The sequence below is a fragment of the Clarias gariepinus genome, chromosome 28, assembly GCF_024256425.1.
Source record: "Clarias gariepinus isolate MV-2021 ecotype Netherlands chromosome 28, CGAR_prim_01v2, whole genome shotgun sequence".
NCBI lineage: Eukaryota > Metazoa > Chordata > Actinopteri > Siluriformes > Clariidae > Clarias > Clarias gariepinus.
The window spans coordinates 11844303-11867056 of NC_071127.1; the positions used below are offsets into that span (position 1 = coordinate 11844303).

Here is a 22754-nt window from a genome sequence, read left to right on the forward strand (position 1 = left end):
TACACTGCATTAGTGTCCTTAGTGTACGCTGCATTAGTGTACTTGGTGTATGCTGTAATAAGTGCATTAGTGTACGCTGGAATAAGAGCATTAGTGTTCTTAGTGTACGCTGACACAAGTGTAGTAGTGTACTTAGTGTACACTGCATTAGTGTCCTTAGTGTACGCTGGGATGAATGCATTAGTGTACTTAGTGTACACTGGGATAAGTGCATTAGTGTCCTTAGTGTACGCTGGGATGAATGCATTAGTGTACTTAGTGTACACTGGGATAAGTGCATTAGTGTACGCCGGAATAAGTGTATTATTGTACGTTGGGATAAGTGCATTAGTGTACGCTGGGATAAGTGCATAAGTGTACGCTGGGATAAGTGCATTAAGGTACACTGGGATAAGTGCATTAGTGTTCTTAGTGTACACTGGGATAAGTGCATTAGTGTACGCTGGGATAAGTGTATTAGTGTAAGCTGGGATAAGTGTATTAGTGTACGCTGCATTAGTGTACTTAGTGTACACTGGGATAAGTGCATTAGTGTTCTTAATGTACGCTGGGATAAGTGCATTAGTGTACGCTGGGATAAGTGTATTAATGTACGCTGGATAAGTGGAGTAGTGTACGTAGTGTACACTGCATTAGTGTATTTAGTGTGAGCTGGGATAAGCGCTGTAGTGTACATTGCATTAGTGTACTTAGTGTGCGCTGGGATAAGTGCAGAAATATACTTAGTGTGCGCTGGGATAAGTGCATTAATGTACGTAGTGAACACTGCATTAGTGTATTTAATGTCTGCTGGGATAAGTGCATTAATGTACGTAGTATACATTGCATTAGTGTATTTAGTGTGCACTAAAATAAGTGCATTAGTGTATGTGGTGTACACTGCATTAGTATACGTAGTGTATGCTGGGATAAGTGTATTAGTGTATGCGGGGTACATTGCATTAGTGTACTTAGTGTGTGCTAAGATAAGTGCATTAGCGTATGTGGTGTACACTGCATTAGTATACGTAGTGTATGCTGGGATAAGTGCAGTAGTGTAATTAGTGTGCTTTAGGATAAGTGCAGTAGTGTGCTCTGTTATTCTGCACACTTAAAAGTCCTGGTTTGACTTGAACACCCCTTTATATTAATAAGCCTAGTTACAGCAACGATATATATCATTCCTTTGTTGGTGTTTCATTTTGATTAGAACATTTCTTATTTTTATGGTATGATTTTTAAGTGTGCACTCACTTAAAAATGCTCAGCCATGCCACCACTCCACACTCACATCACTAAACCAGTTCATTTAATTATATTCATTACGAAAAAAATATTCTAAGGAATATGTCCTTTTGATTTTTTTTCCATCTTATTACTGTTCACATCATATTTTCACTTATGCTCATGAAACCCCAGAGCTTTCAGACTACATCCTGACTTCATTAGAATTCAGCTTCGACTGCAAGTTATGTTCAGACCCACACTGATAGCAATGCACCATGACTTTAATCACTGGAAAGATGCGCTACACCGCTGACAGATGGATCAAGAGTGCTTATTAGAAGAGAATTCCCGGAGTATTCAGCCACATGCCTGAGCTTCTTTGTGGAACTCATTTGAGTCAAGGAGGATGTAAAAACTCTCCCAGGACTCCTTGGATAGCTAAAATAACCTTTCATAATGTAGAACAAGTATCAAAGTATTGCATTTGTTCTGAAAAAAAAAAAAAAAATTAGACAAAAGTGATCTTTACCTTACAAGGAAATACTCTCTAACATATATATATATATATATATATATATATATATATATATATATATATATATATATAAATATATATATATACATAATATACATATATACATAAAACGCATAGGAAAATAATCAATGTGAGGATGGGTTTATATGGCCAGATACATTACAAAACACTCCCTATACTTACTTACGACTCGTTCTTAATACCATGTAAAGGCGTGAAGGCTATCCCAGGGGACTCGGGCATGAGAAGGGGTACACCCTATATGGGGTGCCAATCAATCAAAGGGCACACTAGCACACACTCACACACTACGGGCAATTTGAAAATGCCACTAACTCTAACGTGCATGTCTTTGTACTGTGGGAGGAAACCGGATTACCCAGAGGAAACCCACCAAGCGCGGGAAGAACATGCAAACTCCACACACACTGACACGAAGGTGCGATTCAAAACCTCGTCTCTGGGGGTGCGAGGCGACGGTGCTAACCACTACGCCACCGTGCCGCCAAACAAACAGTCAATGTTGTGTAACAGCTGCAGTAAGGACATGATGTATGCTAAAGAGGCTATAATCAGTCTTTCTATTACCACTTACCTATTTTAAAATTGCGACTTAAACAGTATAAAACAAAAATGTGTTGCAAAGAAATCGCAAATCTTTTTAATTTGAGCATTTACAATACAAGTCCTGAGATAAGCTGCATTAATTTAATATAATATAATATAATATAATATAATATAATATAATATAATATAATATAATATTTTTTATATATTTGCATTAATATAGTTTTTGCAGCTGGAACAACTGTCCAAACAATTCTTTATTATAACGTCACCTTCTGTCCTTTGAGTCCATCTTTCCCATTCTCCCCAGGCTGTCCCGGAGATCCTGGTGTTCCACCAACTCCAGGCTCTCCCTGCAAGCCCTGATCACCCTGCAGATATGGACAGGATTATGATTATCTGACAATGTACTATAAGATGATGTCCAAAAGGTCATTGCTACAGTATAACTCCTGGCATTCACATATCTCTAAGAACTTACCTTATCTCCTTTTGGGCCTTGAGGTCCCTGTCGAGATCGAAAGAGGGATCAATTTAAAAGTGAGTCACACGCTGATGTCTGGATTAAATCAGATCTCAATGAGGATTGTGTTGTCATAAAAAAATATATATATTCTGTTAGAGAAACTATGAAGCATCATGTGATTTTTTTTTTGTCACCCTGTGTATTGTGGAAATTATGATGCATGATTACAAACTAAAAAAAAAAAAAGGAAAGAGAGATACAGAGGGAGAACTCAAACACATGCTCAGTAATGCAATTTTAAAGACATTATCATATCTTGTCTTCATCAGTTTTTCATATCAGCCAGGTGCCAAAGCATTATAATATTTGAAATATTTATTTTCTGCTTTTGGATATGTGAATTTCTTATATGATAATTAGAAATTTGCATACATATGAACGCCACTGCGACCATAAAATCAAGACACACCTCTTCGTCGTTCTCAGATGGGGAATTTGAACACACACCACACGAGTCCCCCTGAGACACACAACCAACGCGTTACATTACATTTACGCATATTCACAAACAAAGCTTCATTTAGAATAAAAAATAAATAAAAAATTACGGTAAAAGAATGGTACCTTTGCACCTTTGGTCCCTGGCAATCCAGACTGACCAGCATCTCCCTACACAATAAACATACAACTGGAATATGATTACATCATCAGGGTCACATTATTATATTATACATCACTACTGTATATATTATTAAGCCCTTTGCTGTGTGAAACTTTGCAGCGGTTATAAAGCAAAACCGAAAATAAGGATGGACAAATGATCACCCAGCAGAGCCGGATAAATGTTAAAAAATTGGCAAGTTAATCTATTTTACTGCTAACATATTTTAATAAAATATATTAATAATCTAAACAGAAAGCCAATAATATGCCTGGCTGCCTGGGGGAAACCTTTCAAATGATGCTGAGACGGGAGCCATGAGTAGGAAATGTTGAGCTTCTCAATTTCAAGGGAAAAAAGTGTAAATAAGATTTAACCATAAGAGCATAAAAATAAAAAAATATATTTATTATATAATCCTGGTCTGGCTTTCTATAAAGATTATGTTAAGTAACTGGAATATAGTTTAATATTCAAAGGGGGATTTTTTCCACAATTTTTTCCCCAGTTACTGTAAGTCGTGTCCAATTCCTCCCCGCCACTAGGGGGCTCCCACATTAAGGCTACTACTGCCATTCAGTCAGGAGAGGCCGTGTTTTCTCTGAAGCACGTGATGCCAGCCGACCACATCTTTTCAAACTGCTTGCTTGCACACCATTGGGGGCGGCGTAACACTCGGAGGACAGCGCTATCAGCTTCTTCTGCTTGCATGAGGTCACAGACGCCCTGATTGGCTGTAGAGCCGTGATTAATGTAGGAGCACTATGTACCTCTCATCTCTCCCCTCTGAGAGAGCTCGGCCAATCAGCTCTCTCTAGACCTCCGGCTGCGGGAGGCTACAGCATCACCCGGAAATCGAACTCGCGATCTCCGGGTGACAGAGCGAGCACTTTACCACTACGCCACTCGGAGGTTCAAACCGGGACTTTTAATTGTGCAAAATACCAGAACACAGTTATGTAGAGGGATATGGCAATAACTTCCAGACGATTTCCTGTAATGTTCAAGTAGTGTTGGAAAATGGTGTCTACCACAGGAAAGCGACAGGTGGTCTATGGATTTTTAAAGATGAGACGTTCCAATTGCTTGAATTGTTCCCGAAGCCACCTCAACAGGATCGCATGGCCTTCTTTAAAACGTCTGCTCCATTCAAACGTTTTATTTTAACGTGGCTTTTCACAAATCCCTTGAATGCCCTTTGTATAAAAAAAAAATCTTAATAAGGTTATACAGTGTTATGATCTGGGGTTGCTTCAGTTAGTCACGTCTAGACTTAGCAACATTATGCGGCAACAAAATGAAGTCAGCTGACCACCTGAATGTACTGAATGACCAGGTTATCTTGTACGTCTATGGAGTTTTTCCTCCCTGATGGCACGGGTATATTCCAGGACTCAATTTCTAAACATAATGGCGACCGCAACTGGGTGCTCTAATCAAAGCTAAAGGTAGTCGAACAAAAACATATGTTAAAATTTCATCAGGTGAAAGGTTTTTCCAGGCCACCACACATATACCTATTCACAGTCTGTGCAACCGAGCACATTAATATACAGAACCACAGCGCAGTCAGGAGCCCAAGGTTGCATTTTTCCCTCCTTTAAATTTTACTCCGCAGTGCAGCAGAAATGTCATAGCAGCTCATCACCTTTTCTCCTCTCTGTCCATCCTTGCCACTTAGACCTCTAGGACCAGGCTTGCCCTAAAAAAAAAGGTTTCCATTTATTGTCTAGACAATCTTTAATGTTTTGGCTATTTATTTAAATAAATGCAAGCGTTAATATATAAATAAGGCAGACTTACAGTTTTCCCATCGCTGCCTTTGACTCCTGCATCACCCTGAAACCAAAATAACAGAACAGAAAGACCATGATGTCAGTTCATCAAACTGATACACTTACTTATTGTCTATACTGCTTTATCCTGTATACAGAGTCACAGGGGGCCTGGAGCCTATCCCAGGAGGCTTAGTGCACGAGGCGGGGTACACCCTAGACAGGGTGCCAATCCATTGCAAGACACACACACTCACACAATTTCTTTAGACTGTGGAAGAAGAACTCCAGGCACACAGAGACGGAAATCGAATCTGGCTGAGAATCGACCTCAGACCCTGCAGGTGCAAGACGACAGGGTGCCACTGTGCTGCCCAAAGTGATACATTAATATGATAATACTTGTGGTAAGTCCCATAGGATTCCATATTGGTTATCCATCCATCCATCCATCTAGAGCCTCTGTTGTCCAACTAGGAACCATGGAGGACAATGATGATTGCTATTGTATCTATTCCCATATTATGCCCGGTTGAGGACCTCCGGCAACAGTTACATGTGGGAAATTTAGGAATGGCAATTTATAGATAAAAATCTGCATGTCTTTGGACTGTGTGGGGAAACCCACCAAGCACGGGGAGAACATACAAACTCCATGCACACAGACCCCCAGGCGGGAATCGAACCCAGACCCTGGACGTGCAAATCGACTAGAATCGCTATAGCTGTAATCACAATATAAATGACAATATCAGTTTAATATGGGAGCATCTACATAGTTTACATAACATCCAGAATACATAATATCCAGTAGAAAACAGTGTTACAGTACGTTTCCTCTGAGTTTAAGCTGAACACGAGTTTAGGCTGCTCTGTTGAGTCACACCTCAGCTATGCCAATACGTATTGACTCGGTTTGTATACAAGTAAACATTGCAGGAATATTAAGCAGCATGGGTTATTGGATTCGCATGGGGTTGATAAAAACCAGTGCTTTAAAAGGAAAAAGTTCCAAATATCATGATCGCATTTGAGACAACCCGGGTTTTGTTTCACATTAGAACATTAGATCTGTACAGCCGTACACGCGGAATGTTTTTGTTTTTCATTGCGTCAGGGTCCCCATTAGCTGTGTTTACACGGACGGTATTTCTTCAATCCAACTGAAATCATTCTGATTAGAGATTCTTCATCCCACTTAACTGTTTACAAGGACGCTGCTCCGACAAAATGTGTTTATTTGCTGAAAAGATTTAATCAGAATAAAACTTTTTTTTTTTCTTTTAGACATGAGAAACGTGGTTCTGCCTGCTGTGAAGTGTTTAATCTTGAAGAAATGTAACAGAGTACGTTTTTTTTTTCCTCCAGCTTTGAGGTTAGGTTTCCCATCTTTTCTGACAAAAATCGCGCTTTTTATGTTTTAATAAAAAAGAATTCAGTCTGGTCTACGATTGGTTAGATGCTGTACTATGTGCAAAATGGTAAGCCAATCAGTGTCCCGTCATCAATCAAAGACACTGTGGGTCAAAGTCTGTAAAGTAAACACTGGTGGGATAGAGTTGTTAGTTGTTCTTGCTAAGGTTTTGTTTGTAGACTGGATGGTCCGCTATGGAATTTTTAAGAAGTTTAATCAGATTATTGTAGCAAGACACTAAAACTCAACGCTATGCTTTGATCGTTGTCATGCAATATGACCAGAATGCTTTCATTTCATCACGTGGTATCAGATCTCAGCGGTGGATTTTTCAGTGGTTAAGGTATCGGACTACGGTTCAGAAGGTCCCAGGTTCACATCCCATGACTGTCCCTGTTGGGCCCTTTAGCAAGGCCTCAACTGCACACATGTATAATAAAATACAAATTTAAGTCGCTATGGATAAGGGTGTCTTGTTAAATGTCCAAATCTAAATCATACAGGTCAGTTTTGTGCTAAAGCCAATAAAGTACACTGGGTAAGGTTTTAATCCCAAAGATTGTTTTCAAACACTTGAAATCGGGGAAATCAAACTCAAATCACGCGAAATGCAACTTGATAAATGATTTTGATGTGACCGGTTAAAAGTGTTTGTGGCTTTGTATCTATGGAGACCTTAAAGACCATCAGAATTCCTTATTAATATAGAAGTGTGTTTAACAAGGCAAACCTTTTCCCCCTTTGATCCAGTTTTCCCTGGTTCTCCCTAAAAAAGAAAAAAAGAAGTATAATTTAATAACCATAGAACAGATAGAAGAAGAGAAGACCCATATTACCTATAGCGATACCATATACAGTTAAACAAACGGTGCAGTGCACAGGATCTACCATGATACACAATTCTTCCTGCCATACACAATGTTCCTAAAATACACAGCACCGCTCAGAAAAGACATAACTCACCTTCTCTCCATTCTGTCCAGTTCCTGGTTCCCCTTTAACCCCCTTCATCTGCAGATGCTGAGGTTGGGTAGTACCGGCATTCGTTGAGCACATGGCACACGACTCGCCCTGACAAGGACAGAACATGACAGATTGGTTCGGGAACCTGGCCTGAGTATTGCTGCCTGAGCAGCAGAGAGATACTTCATCTTCACGCTGTAATTCTGCAAAAGTCCAAACTCACCTTCTCCCCTTTGGGCCCCTCTAAGCCTCGCTCTCCCTGTGAAACAAACAGTCATAAAACATTCAGCTCTCTGTGAACGCTTCACAGCTAAAAGCAGGACGGATAAAGACGGAGGACATGGCGGACACGTACGGGTTGTCAAATCACACTTTGTGCAGTGTCGAGTAAGCGCTAGTTTTTGATGAATGATTTCAATAACACTAGATCTTGGAGGTGATCTTAGGACTTGTTTGATGCATTGGGGAAAGTTGGAAAAGTAATTCGATACATCATGATACATCCAAGTCCAGAACAGGACAAGAATCCCAATGTGAAATTCATTAACACTGGCCAAACAGGCACAAGTAGGATTTAGTTTATATAGTTGCCTGGCTGACAATTTGGTTTAATTACCATTTAGGGAAGGTTGATGATTGGTAAGAAAAGTAGGCCAATCTGAGACAGACTAAGGCCGGACACGCGTTGCCAAAATGGGGAAAAATATTATTGGCGATACCTGCTTGTCAATTCATTGTGACCCACACCAAAATATGGCCTCTTATAGAAAATTTAAAATAATCATGGGGCATTAGTGGCTCAGTAAGGTTCAATTCCCACCCATTGCCCAAACCTTAGGTTTTTTCAAACCAGAATAAAATGGAAGGATTTTATCACGAAGGGCATCCGGCATAAAACCTGTGCCAAATTGCATCCGGATCGGATGGCACACTGTGGTGACCCTTCGACAAGAGCAGCCGACAACCAAAAATCTACATAATCAAATTAACAAGGATGATGAGTCAAGGCAACTAAGTGGACAAAAACTAGCTTGCAAAACATATGACCCCACTACGGGGTCAGGGGTTCAAACCCCACAACCACCGAGTTACCACTGTTGGGCCCTTGAGCAAGACCCTAAACCCTCAACTGCTCGGATGTATAATGGGATACAAATGTACAGTAAGTCACTCTGGATAAGGGTGTCTGCCAAATGCCTGAATGTATACCTTTTACATTAACTCCAGCGTATCCTACTACAAATATTTGTACTTTCTAATCCACTAGATTTCCAACCTGGCATTGCATTACATACAGTAATCAGAGTGGCACATGGTATTTGCCTTCTCTAATCATGTAGCAGGTGTCTGAAATCAGTGGAAACAGTTGGAGATATTGACAAAACAGAACACCCATGGTTGGTTGGGTTGGCCTGGTCCACATTGTTATTTTACTATGTCTTAAAGTACGTTACTATAAGCTAAGGCAAGCTCAATACCATTTGATACTCAAGTATATATGAAGGTAAGTACTTTGGTACTCGTGCTCAGGTAGAATTGGTAAATGAGGGATTCTACTTTTACTTGATTAATATTTTTATACTGGTACAGAATCCGTGTACTTTTTCCCATCTTAACCAGCGCCTACGCCCTCTCAGTCCCCAAACTCAGCCGGAGGGGATGCTGACAGTGCTGGAGATGCAGCCACTTTGATTACAACTTCGAAGGAAGATGATGTTAACAACCTGAAAATCTGCATCTCTGTGGCTTATGTTAATTTCATAATGATTCCCCGAAGTCGAGCAGCAGAAGTGACAAGTGTGTAAATACTCCCAGCTTATTCTAGTGTGAAGTAAATATGCATGAGACGTCTTAAGTAGCTTGTACATCTGTACGTTTCTGACGTTATTTAAATCAGCCTATTATCAGCAAGCAGCAAAAATCAAGCAGTTACAAATCAAGGGCATCAGTTAATGTAATGTAATGTAACAACAAACATCCGAATAAAGGGATAATGTAATCTCTCTGACTTTAACTGTGGCCTACATGATGGTACCAAAATGTGCTGGATTAAATATTTTCCGAAAATGTGGATAGAAAAGCGTTGTTGTTAAAGAGGTCGGAGAAAAATGACCCGATTGGCTCAAGCTCCCAGAAAGAATATAAACTTAAATGAGTTTATATTCTTCGTTTATGTTTATGAATATTATTATTATTCCTTTATAGTTTTAACTCCCTTTCTGATCATTCTCCTTTGATCTCTCAGAAGCAATCTGCATGATTTTATGGAATGTAATTCTACATGATTGAAGCAGGCATGAATAAAGGTGGAGGTCTCTAATAAAGAGAAAGGTTGTCATAATTGCATGTTTTTTTTTTGTGCTATATAAACAGACCAGGTCTTAGATGTGTTTAGCTCCACCCCAGGATCCAAATCAGAATCCTTTAGTTCCTTTCCTAACACATGACATTAACATTGATTATCTATAAAAAACTATGTCTGTACATGAAAAATATTTGCAAAAAAATTATTTATGGTGACGTAAAATGAATAATTGAACACATCAAGATTGTTTGTTTGTGCACGCATCACGTAAAAACCACTAAACAAATTTTAATGGGGTTTTCAAACAAGTATTTGTCCAGCTTGAGGTAACATACAGGCTTTGGTTCTTCGCAATCGGCCCACGGGAAGAGAAAATATGCTACATTGAAATTATAATGGAAAAACACTCTTATATTAAAAAAAAAAATCAAACAGATGGTGCTGTACATTTTTTAATACGCAAAATCCTGGCTCTGAAAGAAAGGTATCAGAACACCCAGTGCATCACAGCCTGCCGCATATGGAGCTTACCAGGCAAAAGGTTCAAGGTGGTTGATCAAGCCCACTAACTGATATGCTGGACAAACAAATCAGAAGTCTTGTGGAGTCATACCTCACGGTCGGAGCAGTTTTGGTGACACGATATTGGGCTTAATGTTTTAGGTTTTAAAGTAATGAGAGCTGTTCGGTGTAGCTCCCTCAGATGGGAATGTGTTTGTGTCTGGATATGGTACTAATTGCAATATTTTCATGCTTTAATAGTTAGAAACCATTCCTTAATTAGCGACATTAAAACATTAATTGGTACAAACCTTTTCTCCTGCGTTTCCGTCTTTCCCTGGAGAGCCCTAGAAGGTGGAGATAAAAACAACATTGATGGCACTGCTCTCTTGCATACGGACGCTATATCATTTTACACACTGTACACTCTCTCTCTCTCTCAATTTATCTATCATTCCCGGCCCTTCCTTGCGCTCTCCATCTCTCCTCGCCCTTCTCCCCAGGCCAACATCTGATTATGAGGAACCGACTCTGACTTTATTGCAAATTGTTACAGAGAAATGCACACCGTTGTCTTACGGTGAGCCAGGCAGACTTATTCCGCCGATTCGATCCTCCTCGCACAGTGGAACAGACAGTAAGACTAAATAGGTAAAATGGGGGAAAAAAGATGGAAGAGCCGAAAGCACACACTACGCTGCGAAGATTTCATCTCTGCCAACTCGAGCGCGATGAAAAAGGGGGGAAGGGGGGAGAAAAACCTGCTGCTGTTGACAATGGAATAGGGGTTTTGTTTAGAGAAAAATCACCAGGCCTCAACAGATGAGTTATAAAAACACTCCCAGTGGCTATAATTATGTGAGATGGAATATGATTATGTGGCTTGGTTGGTGGCGAGCGGAATAAGGGCATCGTTACTCATTGAATATAAACCCAGCAGGCTTGAAGCATCGTTTCATCGGTTTAGAAACTAAAAGCAAAGAAGAAAAAAAGGTGAAGATTGCCTCCCACAAGGTAACCCGACTAAAAAAAATAGCGACGCGAGAGAGAAGCGTGCCGAGGCAAGATAATATATTGACTTTTTGCAGCACGCGGAAAAGTCCCAGAATTCAGAGAGCAGGACTTGGCCACTTTATTGTCCTCTTTGTAGACTCTTTTTTCCTTTTTTTTTTTTAAGATAAGAAATCTAGCTAGTCGTGCTCATGGGACCATAGGATTTCGCATCAATTCACACATCCCTGCTTCAGTGTCATGTCCGTGTAACAGGTTTTATCATGCTGTAGGTGTGAATGATACATCAGCATAGATTTGAATGCTGTTCCATCATTCCTTAGGACTTAGAAAAGAATAAAAGATTAAAATTGGCTTTTCAAAAATCACTTTGGACTTACAGGCAAACCCTGCTCTCCTTCGCCTGGTGCTCCGGGTTCTCCTTTGGGACCAGGCTTCCCCTGAAGGACTGTGGTTCCACTTGTATCCTTTGGCAACACTGGACAAACTTCACATGGTTCTCCCTTAAAAATTGGGGACATATTATATATTTAGTACATACAGTATACATTCCATTACAGACAATTGAAAAGGTTTCCATCATCTTTTGTCCATGTTTAATTTGCTAATCAGCTCTGAGAACACTGTGTTTTAGTTTAGCAGTGACATGAATGCAGTTTGGGGTCAGGGAGAGGGAACGTAAACTGTAGCAGAGGGAAAGGAAGAACACTGGAGCACTGCAGGAGCTAGAAGCAATGCCAGATGTGGCTTACACGTGCCGTGTACCGTCCATCTCTATCGTAAGTGCTCTGGTGAACTTTCATGAACTTTGGAGTTTAATCAGAGCCAGAGCACGCCCCTGCTGTCGCTCTACGACTCAACAACTCTACGACATTACCTCTGTCGGTAAAATAGACCACTTTAAAGTTTAAAGTGCCACACAAGATGTTTTGTACTAATATATACCCTAAGGATGGATGATTTACAATGCCGGTGATACAGGATGGCATTCTGAAGGCTCCACAAGCTGTGCATTTTCCAGTTTTTTAAGCCACAAAGCGACTAATATTTCTTTTAACATTACTGTTTTTTACTCGGTGGTTAGCACTGTCGCCTTGCACCTCCAGGGTCTAGGTTCGATTCCTACCCCGGGTCTGTGTGCATTTTCTCCCTGTGCTTAGTGGGTTTCCAACCAGATGCAGATTAGGCTGATTGGCGTTCCCAAACTGCCTTTATTGTGTGTATGTGTGTGCCCTGCAATGGATTAGCACCCTGTCCATGGTGCCCTAAGTCTCCTGGGATAGGCTCCAGGCTCCAGGCCTCCTGTGACCCTTGAATTTCATGTAACCCTGGTTGTTAGACCAGATCTCAGCTTGCACCCAGAAGCTACGAGGCAGATCTGTGAAATGGCCACTGGTTCATTGAAGACAAATTATTGAGCGAAGTAAACTGGATAAGTCTTTTCTCATATCACATCCATACTTTATCAATGTGTAGGGTCATGGTGGAGCCTATCTATCCCAGGCAACTTACTGTATGGCACAAGGCAAGGTGCACCCACTTCACCACATGGCTCAAGCCCATATGATCCCATCATCAACCTACACTGCATGTCGTTGGACTGTTGGAGACAACTGGAGTACCTAAAGGAAACCACCCAACCATAGAACATTCAAACTCCATATACTGTACACACTAAGACTGGAGGCGAAATTCAAACCTCTGTGAGGCAACAGTACTAACCACTGAGACACCATGCTGCCACTTTATGGAACAGAGTTGGTTTAATAGACTTAAACAATGCTTGGACACAGTGGTTTAATATACAGTACAATAGCAGATTATTCAGAATAAAGGCAAAATACAGGGAATATCTTGAAGTAAATGTGCAAGTAGTTTGAAATGCAGTAGTAAAAATTTTGGACACACTTTCTAATTCCATGATCATTGTTACTTCTTTCAACATTGTGAACCAATGCTGAAGGCATCAATCAAATTATGCATTTGAACAGCTGATATTGAGATGTTTCTGCTACTCATGATCCTTCATAACGGCTTTAATATGAGGTTCTGATTGTTAATTGGTGATTTCTGAGGCTGGTCTCTCTACAGTAAATGAACTTCTCCTCTGCAGCAGAGGTAAATTTTAGTCTTGCTTTCCTGGGAAGGTCTTCATGAGAGCCAGTTTCATCATGGTGCAAGATGGGTTTTGCAAATGCACTTGAGACAAAACTGTTCTTGCAAGCACTATTCCAAAACAGCTGACAATTGACTTTTATAATAACTGTTGTATAATAATAGTTGTTACATAATTCTCTAATTCCATACGTGTTATTTCACAGTTTTAAAATAAGAAATCAAGTATTGTTTTGGAATTTAGGAACTTATTCCAAACTTGTGTCGAAACTTTTGACTGTGTGACAGTTTAATAGAGTAAAATACAGTACAGTTTGATTAATAATCTATAAAGTATTGTGTTGGCTCACCTTTTCACCTTTGGGACCTCCTGGACCTCTTGGACCCTGCAAGCACCCAAAGCACATCGACAAAATACACATTGGGTTTTGATCAGGTTTTCAGCTTTCACTGTACTTGTAGATAATTATGATGTAATTTTAAACAATGTATTATTATTATTATTATTATTATTATTATTATTATATATGTATTGTAGTTAATTAATTATTATAATGATAGTAAGAACAGTTGCGGCTGTGGTGTTAATGTCGGTGTTAATACCGACAGAGAGTGCACAGTCGGTGCTCTCTGAATCATAAGGAGATTGAAATCAACTTCTTAACATGAAAGGGTCATCACACTTACAGGATCGCCTGTCGTGCCATCCTCCCCGGGCATCCCAGAATCCCCCTAGAAGGGTGAAATAAAGATATCACTTTGATCAGACACGGTTCTTTCGCAACGTCTCATGATGTAGTCATGAGAAGTAACAATTCAGTACCTTAGTCTAACAAATTCTTACAATAATCAGTTGAATTCGGTTTGACTCACTTTGTCTCCCTTTGATCCAGGTAATCCTGGGCTCCCCTGAGGACAAATAAAGAAGAAGATGGGAAGAAGAAGAAAAAAAAAAGCGGTTGATCATCCAGAACGACTTTAATAAAGACAAATTCGTACTCATGTCATAAATCATTACACGCGAAGGGAGCCCAGACGTCTTCTACTTTAATCTGCCTCCGAGAGAGAATGAATGCAATGCCGTGTAAGAACGTATTGCAGGAATGATGCTAATTTCGGTGAAAGCATGTGAAATGATTAAGTATAATGAGCCAGTCTCAAATGTTAGGTGTTAAAAAAAATGGGCAAAATCCTTTATATAACCATTGGTAGCAACATAAGAAAGAGAAAAGCATCTCATATGATGCACAACACACCAGACCTTGAGGTCGAAGCCCCACAATAGCAATAGACCTAAAACAGGAATCTAAGGCTACGGAGAGTTATAAAATATTTGATTTATCTTGAATTATGCTAAAACTTCCAGATGTTAGAGTCAACAGCATGAGTCCCACCTTGCCTTGTACTGTATGAACTTGCCCCCTATTTGAACCTTTTTTCACTGACTATAATTTGAATGCCGTAGCCAACTGTATATGTATTACAAAGTCATCTCTAACTGGTATTTCCAGTGTACTTTAAAGCCACTCCCAGGCACTGGATCTAAATCTAATAGCTCTCCTATGGGATATGGTTGAATGAGAGATTTGTGTGTTTGTGCGAGTGCGGCTTACAAATCCGTAGAAATCATTTCATCATGTACTAGGAATGTTTCCAGCATCTTGTGGGATCCATGCCGCATGAAATCGAAGAAACGAAGAAAGGGTTCTAGCAAGTATTGCAACAAGTAGGGTGGTGCATGAGCGTCTTCGTCTTTGCATTTAAGAAGGATTGAAATGCAAGACGGGGTCAACACATGTCTAGTGTTGGGAAACGTACAGGACCGTGCAAAAGATAATTCCAGACAACTATTCGTCAAGACTACATACAATAATGCATGGCTTTTTGGAAGCAAAATAGTGGAGATCAAGCCAGGACTACAGTATATAATATGAGATGTGAATGATATAATTAAAGTGCTTACAGGATTTCCTGGTGTGCTGACGCCAGGAGGTCCAGGAGGTCCTGGTAGGCCTGGGTCTCCTGCGAGTCCCTCGGGACCAACAGAACCTGTGTTTCCCTTTTTAAACCATTCACAGCTGTTAAAGGTTTTATATGCTACAGTGTAAAATCAATCTTTACATGTTGAAGGATCAGACAGTTTTACCTTCGGCCCTTTAGGACCAACGATACAAATAGTTCCGGCACGACCCTGGAAAAAAGCAGACCACTTCAATGTACATGCCAACAGCAATAACACACACACACACACACATACAAACACTGCAGAAGTAATCAACAACAGGTCATCAGTGAAGGCTGGTTTAACCAGATAAATAATTCTGATTAATAAACAAATTAAACCTGTAAACAAACACTAAGCAGTGAATCTGTTAGCATACTCATTTCCTGAAAAGAAAAGAAAAAAAAAAAAGATTAGTGTGTTTAAATCTTGGTTAATACGCTCCGACTCTCCATTTAAAAGAATCAATGGAGGAGAATTGATTTGCAGGCCTTTGTTGGTCTAAGGTAATCTATGAGGCATTAAAGAGATTTAAGTTCTAAAGAGATCCTGCAGAAGAGGGAACAGGCGGCGGCGAACAGCTTAAATCGAGTGTAATTCTTTATAACGCTTTTAAAAAGCTGTGTACTATGAATGTATGGATTTTAAAGAGCAGAGGGAAGAAGCGCTTGAGGAGCGCACGCGCTTAAGCAGCAGCAAGATACATGGGGTACAATTACCCTGAATATTGATTTCTTTTATTAAAAAAAAAAAAAAAAGTCGAACAATAGAAATGAAGATGTATTAATGTAGTGTAGATTCTGCACATACATCTTTCCCCGGACTTCCAGAAAGACCTGGGGATCCAACCTCCCCTTTCTGCCCTTTATTCCCCTGGAAGTGAAAAGAGCAGTGTGAATTATATAGTAATAGAGATGGTGAGAGACGGGGGCGGGGCTTATGGATATATCATTTTATTAGCTTTACATATGTAGAAATCAAATAAACCGTTATAATACGTATGTATCACGTATGTATGGGAAACCATTGCTTGTTTTTTTTGTTTTTTTTCACCTTGACTCCTAAAGCCGCCTCCCAGTTTCCGGTCGCAGCCTGAAATATAAGCGAATAAGGAACGGTTGAATCGAAAAAGTGCAAACAGGATCAAGATATATCCCTTGGCTCAAGCAGAGCCTCTTGAACAATCTATTGATCTCAGACAAGCACACACACACACACACTCACCGGCTCGCCTTTCTCTCCTTTCTCCCCCTTCACTCCTTCTGCGTACTGCAAAGCAAGCAAACAGGTTGAGCAAAACATTAGTACATATAATAAATAAATAAATAAATAAATAAATAACCCCTCCCATCTGTCATTATACACCAAATCAATATTGAAATTGAAACGAAAGCTGTGACCAGGAACGGTGCCGTCCAGACCCTGCGGATGGATTAAAAGGATCGTTGCATAGCGGTACTGTATAATATAATCCCCTTAAAAGGTATTCTGATGCTCCCCAAACAAGAGAAGCACAAAGACAAGTTTAATATCCTCTCATGATCGTCTCATAGCCTCCCATTAAGGAGATGGGCTTCGCTATTAATGTATCAGTAGACAATGCCAAAAATAATGAAAGCTCGGAAAAGTCAGTCTATTCAAAGAGACGCTTTGGCACGAAAAAAAAAAAAGAAAAAAAAAAAAAAGCAGGAGTCTCTAATGAGCCAGAGCTTAATGATGCCAAAACAAATGAAGCTCCCTGTGTGCGTGCTGACTTATTCGTCTAATCTCGGAAGGTCTGGGCCGTGAATGACAGCTGTGTTTTTTTTTATGTGCCCTGCCAAATGCAAGTCAGTAATAGTGAACAAACTGCTAATTCTTACCCGCTCTCCTTTTTCTCCTTTCTGGCCACGCTGACCCGCTTCACCTTCCTGGACGAGCTGCAACACAGCAGCACAGGACCTGTTATGATGATGATGATGATGATGATGATGATGCGACGTGGAAAATGTGGCGTGCTCACACAAGCTGAGTGGAAATGCATCATGCAGCGTGACGCCGGGCTGCAAATCCATCTTACACTATTTTTTTCCCCCTCTCAAACAGCTTTCCTAATGCCCCTTATCTTGGGTGGGGTGGGGGTGGGGAAAGGGGAGATGTGGAGGAGAGGACGTGGAAGTGGAACGCCGTCCAAAAGCGCTTTCATGCATACTGTATGGTGCAATACATGCACGATATGTTATACCCACATTTTGATCCTCAGTGATCAACACACAGCCTGCGCACTAGGAGAGAAAGTAGAAAAGTCCAATCACTTTACTTGGACACGCGGAGACTCGCATGAGAGTTCCACATGTTGGACTGAGGATGGCAGTAAAGCACAGTTTAAAAACGAAGGACGGAGCAGAAAAAAAACAAAAAAACAGACAGGGCATATAAGGAGGGGGTAAACAGCAAAAGAAGGGGTGGCGGGTGGGAGGGGTAGGGGTGCACTGGTGCGTCTTTTTAGCATGGCCTATCTCTCTCGCGGGAGATAAAGATCAGTAAGAACAGCAGGATCCCTACGGCGGCGCTGGCACACGCCAGCTGGAGCGCTACACGGGCAGGAGGGGGCACATGTGAACTAAAGCAAGTCATAAATAGCCGACACTTATGGCGGAAGGCCGTAATTAAAACAAAATCTACCACCCGTCGCGCCTGTGAGTCCTGCGTTCGCGACCGGGCTGTTAATGTATACTGACTGGAGCGGGCTAAGACAAGGAGAGGACGAGAGAACGCGATGAAACAGGTCTCCTGGCAGGAGCGGCGTACTTACTCATCGTTTCCAGTCACACATCTGTAATGTGGAGGGGAGAGGAGAGGGGGGGGGGGGTGGAAATGTGAAATATACCATTGTACATGTTGAGTTTGAACTCTTCGGGACCGCGCTGCTCCCAGATGAAATAACACACTAATATATATTTTTTAACAACAATGGAAGCGTTTCAACCCCGAGAGGCATTAGGACATGTTTTTAATTCAGCCGAAAACAGGTAGAATCCTTTCTCTCGCCGAGCCATAAGTGATCAGGAGTCTACGCAGCTGAAGTGCGAAACAGACTGACAGGAGATGTTTAGTATGCTAATTTGAAGCGCTACTCGGTTATTGCACATGAGCGACAAAACAGGCAGGAAACCAGCGAGCCCCTGAAGATCGCTGCTGCATAATAACATACAAATCATTCCGCTGTCAGTGTATTATCTCAATTTTCAATCTCGTCTCTCTCCGCCGCGGCTCCGGTATTCAGCTATCTGCTTACCATTTATTCCGAATTACAGAACGGGTCAGAGGTCTGTCGGTGCGCGAAGGAGGAGGAGCTTCCAGACTGAGCTCGGAATTAACGCGGCACATGTGGCGGATTCTCCTAGAAAGATAGGGGGATTAAATGAGGTTTCCATTGGCGCGGTTTACGAGACTTACTTTTTCCGCCAACTCCTTTGATCCATGGATTGGCTGTAAAAAAAAGAGAAAGGGATAACATTAGTCAGGATCAAGTTTAATAACTCTTTTTTGTCTATATATATATACAGTCATTGGCCACTTTAACAGGAAAATCTATACCGTCTCCACTTACTGCTGATCTCTTGGGATTTTCAAGAGCGAACAAGGCAGAAGAGGATAATGTCCCTGTTGAGGTTGACGAGAGAATTCAGAGGAAATTGGCCAGATACTATAGGTTTGATTTCAGATAATCTCTTTTTATGATTGTGGCCAGCAAAAAAGCAATTCGGAATAGAATAAAGTGGTAAAGTGCTCGCCCTATAATCCCGGAGATCGCGAGTTCAATTCCCGGGTGATGCTGTAGCCTCTCGCAGCCGGAGGTCCAGAGAGAGCTGGTTGGCCGAGCTCTCTCAGAGGGGAGGGATGAGACGTGCTTCGTGCTCCCACATTAATCACGGCTCTACAGCCAATCAGGGGCGTCTGTGAGCTTACGCACGCGGAAGTGGATAGCGCTGTCCTTCGAGTGTGTTACGCCGCCCCCCAACGGTGCGTAAGCGAGCAGTTCGAAAAGGTGCGGTCAGCTGGCGTCATGTGGTTCGGAGGAAACACGTAATAATCATCGGCCCTCCCGACTAAGTGGTAGTAGTAGCTTAATGTGGGAGCCCCCTAGTGACGGGGAGGAATTGGACACGACTAAACTAGGGAGAAAATCGGGGAAAAATCCAAACATCTTTTTCTGTACAGCCAGATTTTGTTTAAACTAGAGATCATCAGTTATCGAGACTGATTTTTAATAAGAATGTTAAGGAAGGAGCTTGACCTACACTACTGCTACATAACTACATGTAGATGACTAAACTAAATTCATGTTCCTATTAACGTGGCCAGTGAATGCATTTCAAATATAATCAACACAGCATTTATCTTACATCAGTGATATATATATATATATATATATATATATATATATATATATATATATATATATATATATATAATGTACTTTTATAAGGTTTATTATCAACAATTTTATTAAAAAGATTAAAAGAACTAAAAAACAGGAAATCAAGACAATGAGATTTTTCTCTTTTTTTGGAAATAGTGAAGAAAGAAACTAGAAAAGAATAACACTGGGATGAACCCTGAGAAAATAGAGTGTGTGCTGGAGGAGAGCGTGATCCTATCTCTTAACACTGCCAGCAGTTTATGTCCTGAGGGAATCACTAGCTTAGCCAAGAGACATCATATTTTTTAAGGTAGAGACATTAGATTAATCGTTGTCCTGAAATGCTATTTACAATTATGCATTATTATTTTTTTTTTTTAACTACGGACTTGAGTAAAAACAAACAAAACAGCAAGGTAAAAGACACAATAGCAAATAAAGCTGAGCACCTAATCTCCAGATGTGCCTGCAGGACCGAACAACATATTAAGAGCCAAGTAAAGCAACACACACACACACACACACACACACACACACACAAACATGTACACAGTGGAAGTCCACACAGCTCCAGGCATGCACAGGACTGAAAACCATAACAGTGACGCGTTGTAAACACACGAGCGAGGAATGTAGCTATTAATAATGCACGGCGTCTTTGTTTAAGTCGGCTGTGATGATTTCACTCGGGCCGTGCCGGCGTGGCAGCGCGCGGGATGACGCTGGGAATCCATCAGTCACCGACACACCGCCTGCATCTCATTAGCCACAGACACGCAGATGTGTGTGTACACACACTCCATGGGCTGTGCAGCACCGAACGCCACATTATGCTGTAGCTCTGGGGTCAGCAACAACAGCGAGCATGTGTGTGCACGCATCCAGTGCAGAGGCGGCTGACGCATCCATGGGAGCGTTTCCTTTTCAAAAATTGCCAGCAGATTAACTTCACTTCCAGCAGGAGTTAAATTAACACTAATATCCAGCAGCGAAGGTCGGAAATGGCTGCATGCACAAGAGAAAACCCCCCCGAAAAAACAAGCACAAACATGCGCACACATACACACAAAAGCGTGTGCACACTGCCATAAAAAACACCTCGCTCCTTTCATTACATTACATTCTCTCCAACTCAGGGGTCATCAGTTCCAGTCCTACAGGGCTACAGTCTAGCACAGTTCGGCGTTTTGCTTTTGCAGCCTAATATTTACCTGGTGAGTCCAATCATTGGTCTTTCAACAGGAAAATCACCAAACTGTGCTGGATCCCCCTCTAGGACTATGATTACTTTCTAGCGAAATGAGATCGAATCGATATAAAATCCCGAAATGAAAAGCCGTGAGCAGAAAGGCATTTAAAAGATGATTTAGAAAAACATGCGGTGACTATGTAGAGTTCATTTAGTGTGAATATTATGTCGTACTTTGACAACACATACACAGCACTCTGGGAATACCCATCAGATACGACTAAATTCTGGAAAAAAAAAAAAAAAACTTAATAGTTACAGTAATTGTTTTCCTCTTTCTTTGAAGAGGCAAAAAACAAACAAACATGGTGGTAAAGATGTCTACAAGGATTTCATCATTGAATCCTGAAACTGATCCTGTACTGGTATACTGTTGTGAGAAATTGGAAAAAAAAAACAATTAGCGGGAGATGATTATCAAGTTCATCAGAGTTCCACACAGCTTGACTTGACAATGGCGGCACGGTGGCTTAGTGGTTTCCATCTCCATGTCCTGTGTTCGGTTCCTGCTTCGGATCTGTGTGCATGGAGTTTGCATGTTCTCCCCGTGCTTGGTGGGTTTCCTCCAGGTACTCCGGTTTCCTCCCATGCAAATTAGGCTAATTAGCGTTTCCAAATTGCACGTAGTGTGTGAATGTTGAGCGGAGGTCAACCCTACCACGGTCATTTAAATGGGAAGAAATACAATGGTCACCATCAGTCCCGAGTTGGACTAGAGAGATTCCTAGAGGTTCTCCGTCTGGTGGGTTCCTTAGACTTTATAATGCTGTTTGCTTACTAATGTTCTCTAACAAACCTCTGAGATTAAATCACACACACTAATCAGTTGACTTCTAAAGGCAACTAGCTTCAATTTTAGTTGAAATACAAATGCACGCTGCACTTTTTAGATTTTTATTAGATTTTTCACATTGTGCTGGTCTATCTTGTAATATCCCAATAAAATACATTTTTACGTTTGTGTGAAAATGTAAAAAATTTCAAGGGGTACGAATACTGTCAAATGCAGCCATGAGCACTCAACTACTTAATAGTATGCTCTAATTAGAATGCCGTTCAAGTCAAACTGGGACTTGTGATGAAATTTCTTTGGATAAAGATGTAAAACTCATAGACATGTATAGAAGACTTCAAGAACATTACAAAGAGGAGATGAGATTCCTAGCCGCAGTAAAATAATGGCATAGTGCAAACATTTTAAAGAAGTGGAATGCCTGATCCTTAAAAAATAAATAAATAATCGACTAGTCAGAAAAGACGCATCTATGTGTGGGAACTGTACACATAATCATTCACAAACACCACTTGCACATTACAGGAAGTACATACAGGATTTCCCATACAGGAGTTCCTGGGAGGCCAGAATTATACATACTTGAAGCTGGCTGCGGCTTACTGAGAAAAAGCGTTCTGCCATACAAACACTAGTGAAACGTTGGGATAAGTGCATTAGTGTAGTTATATAGAGAAATAAAGAGGGGTTTTACCCTCATAACTGTGTTCTTTTATTCTGTACAATCAAAAGTCCTGGTTTGACTTGAACACCCATCGTAGATACAAAATCCATGGCCAAATCCAA

At 40.8% G+C, this 22754-nt stretch overlaps 1 protein-coding gene across 7 annotated transcripts in view; it reads right to left on the reverse strand.

Moving 5' to 3' along the window:
- Positions 1–22754, reverse strand: part of col16a1 (collagen, type XVI, alpha 1) — a 103952-nt gene that overhangs the window by 32550 nt on the left and 48648 nt on the right. For 6 of the 7 annotated variants that reach the window (XM_053489721.1, XM_053489726.1, XM_053489723.1 and 3 more), the window contains 22 exons: positions 18960–18992; positions 17750–17785; positions 17384–17440; positions 16746–16790; positions 16575–16613; positions 16332–16394; positions 15666–15710; positions 15483–15578; positions 14393–14428; positions 14207–14251; positions 13870–13905; positions 11785–11907; positions 10705–10740; positions 7811–7846; positions 7588–7695; positions 7355–7390; positions 5239–5274; positions 5084–5137; positions 3399–3443; positions 3244–3294; positions 2790–2816; positions 2581–2679 (listed from right to left, as the gene is read on the reverse strand). In XM_053489721.1, the coding sequence (XP_053345696.1) occupies positions 2581–2679; positions 2790–2816; positions 3244–3294; positions 3399–3443; positions 5084–5137; positions 5239–5274; positions 7355–7390; positions 7588–7695; positions 7811–7846; positions 10705–10740; positions 11785–11907; positions 13870–13905; positions 14207–14251; positions 14393–14428; positions 15483–15578; positions 15666–15710; positions 16332–16394; positions 16575–16613; positions 16746–16790; positions 17384–17440; positions 17750–17785; positions 18960–18992 (1182 nt within the window). The remainder of the gene's footprint in view (positions 1–2580; positions 2680–2789; positions 2817–3243; positions 3295–3398; positions 3444–5083; positions 5138–5238; positions 5275–7354; positions 7391–7587; positions 7696–7810; positions 7847–10704; positions 10741–11784; positions 11908–13869; positions 13906–14206; positions 14252–14392; positions 14429–15482; positions 15579–15665; positions 15711–16331; positions 16395–16574; positions 16614–16745; positions 16791–17383; positions 17441–17749; positions 17786–18959; positions 18993–22754) is intronic. The other variant, XM_053489722.1, reaches the window with a different exon arrangement.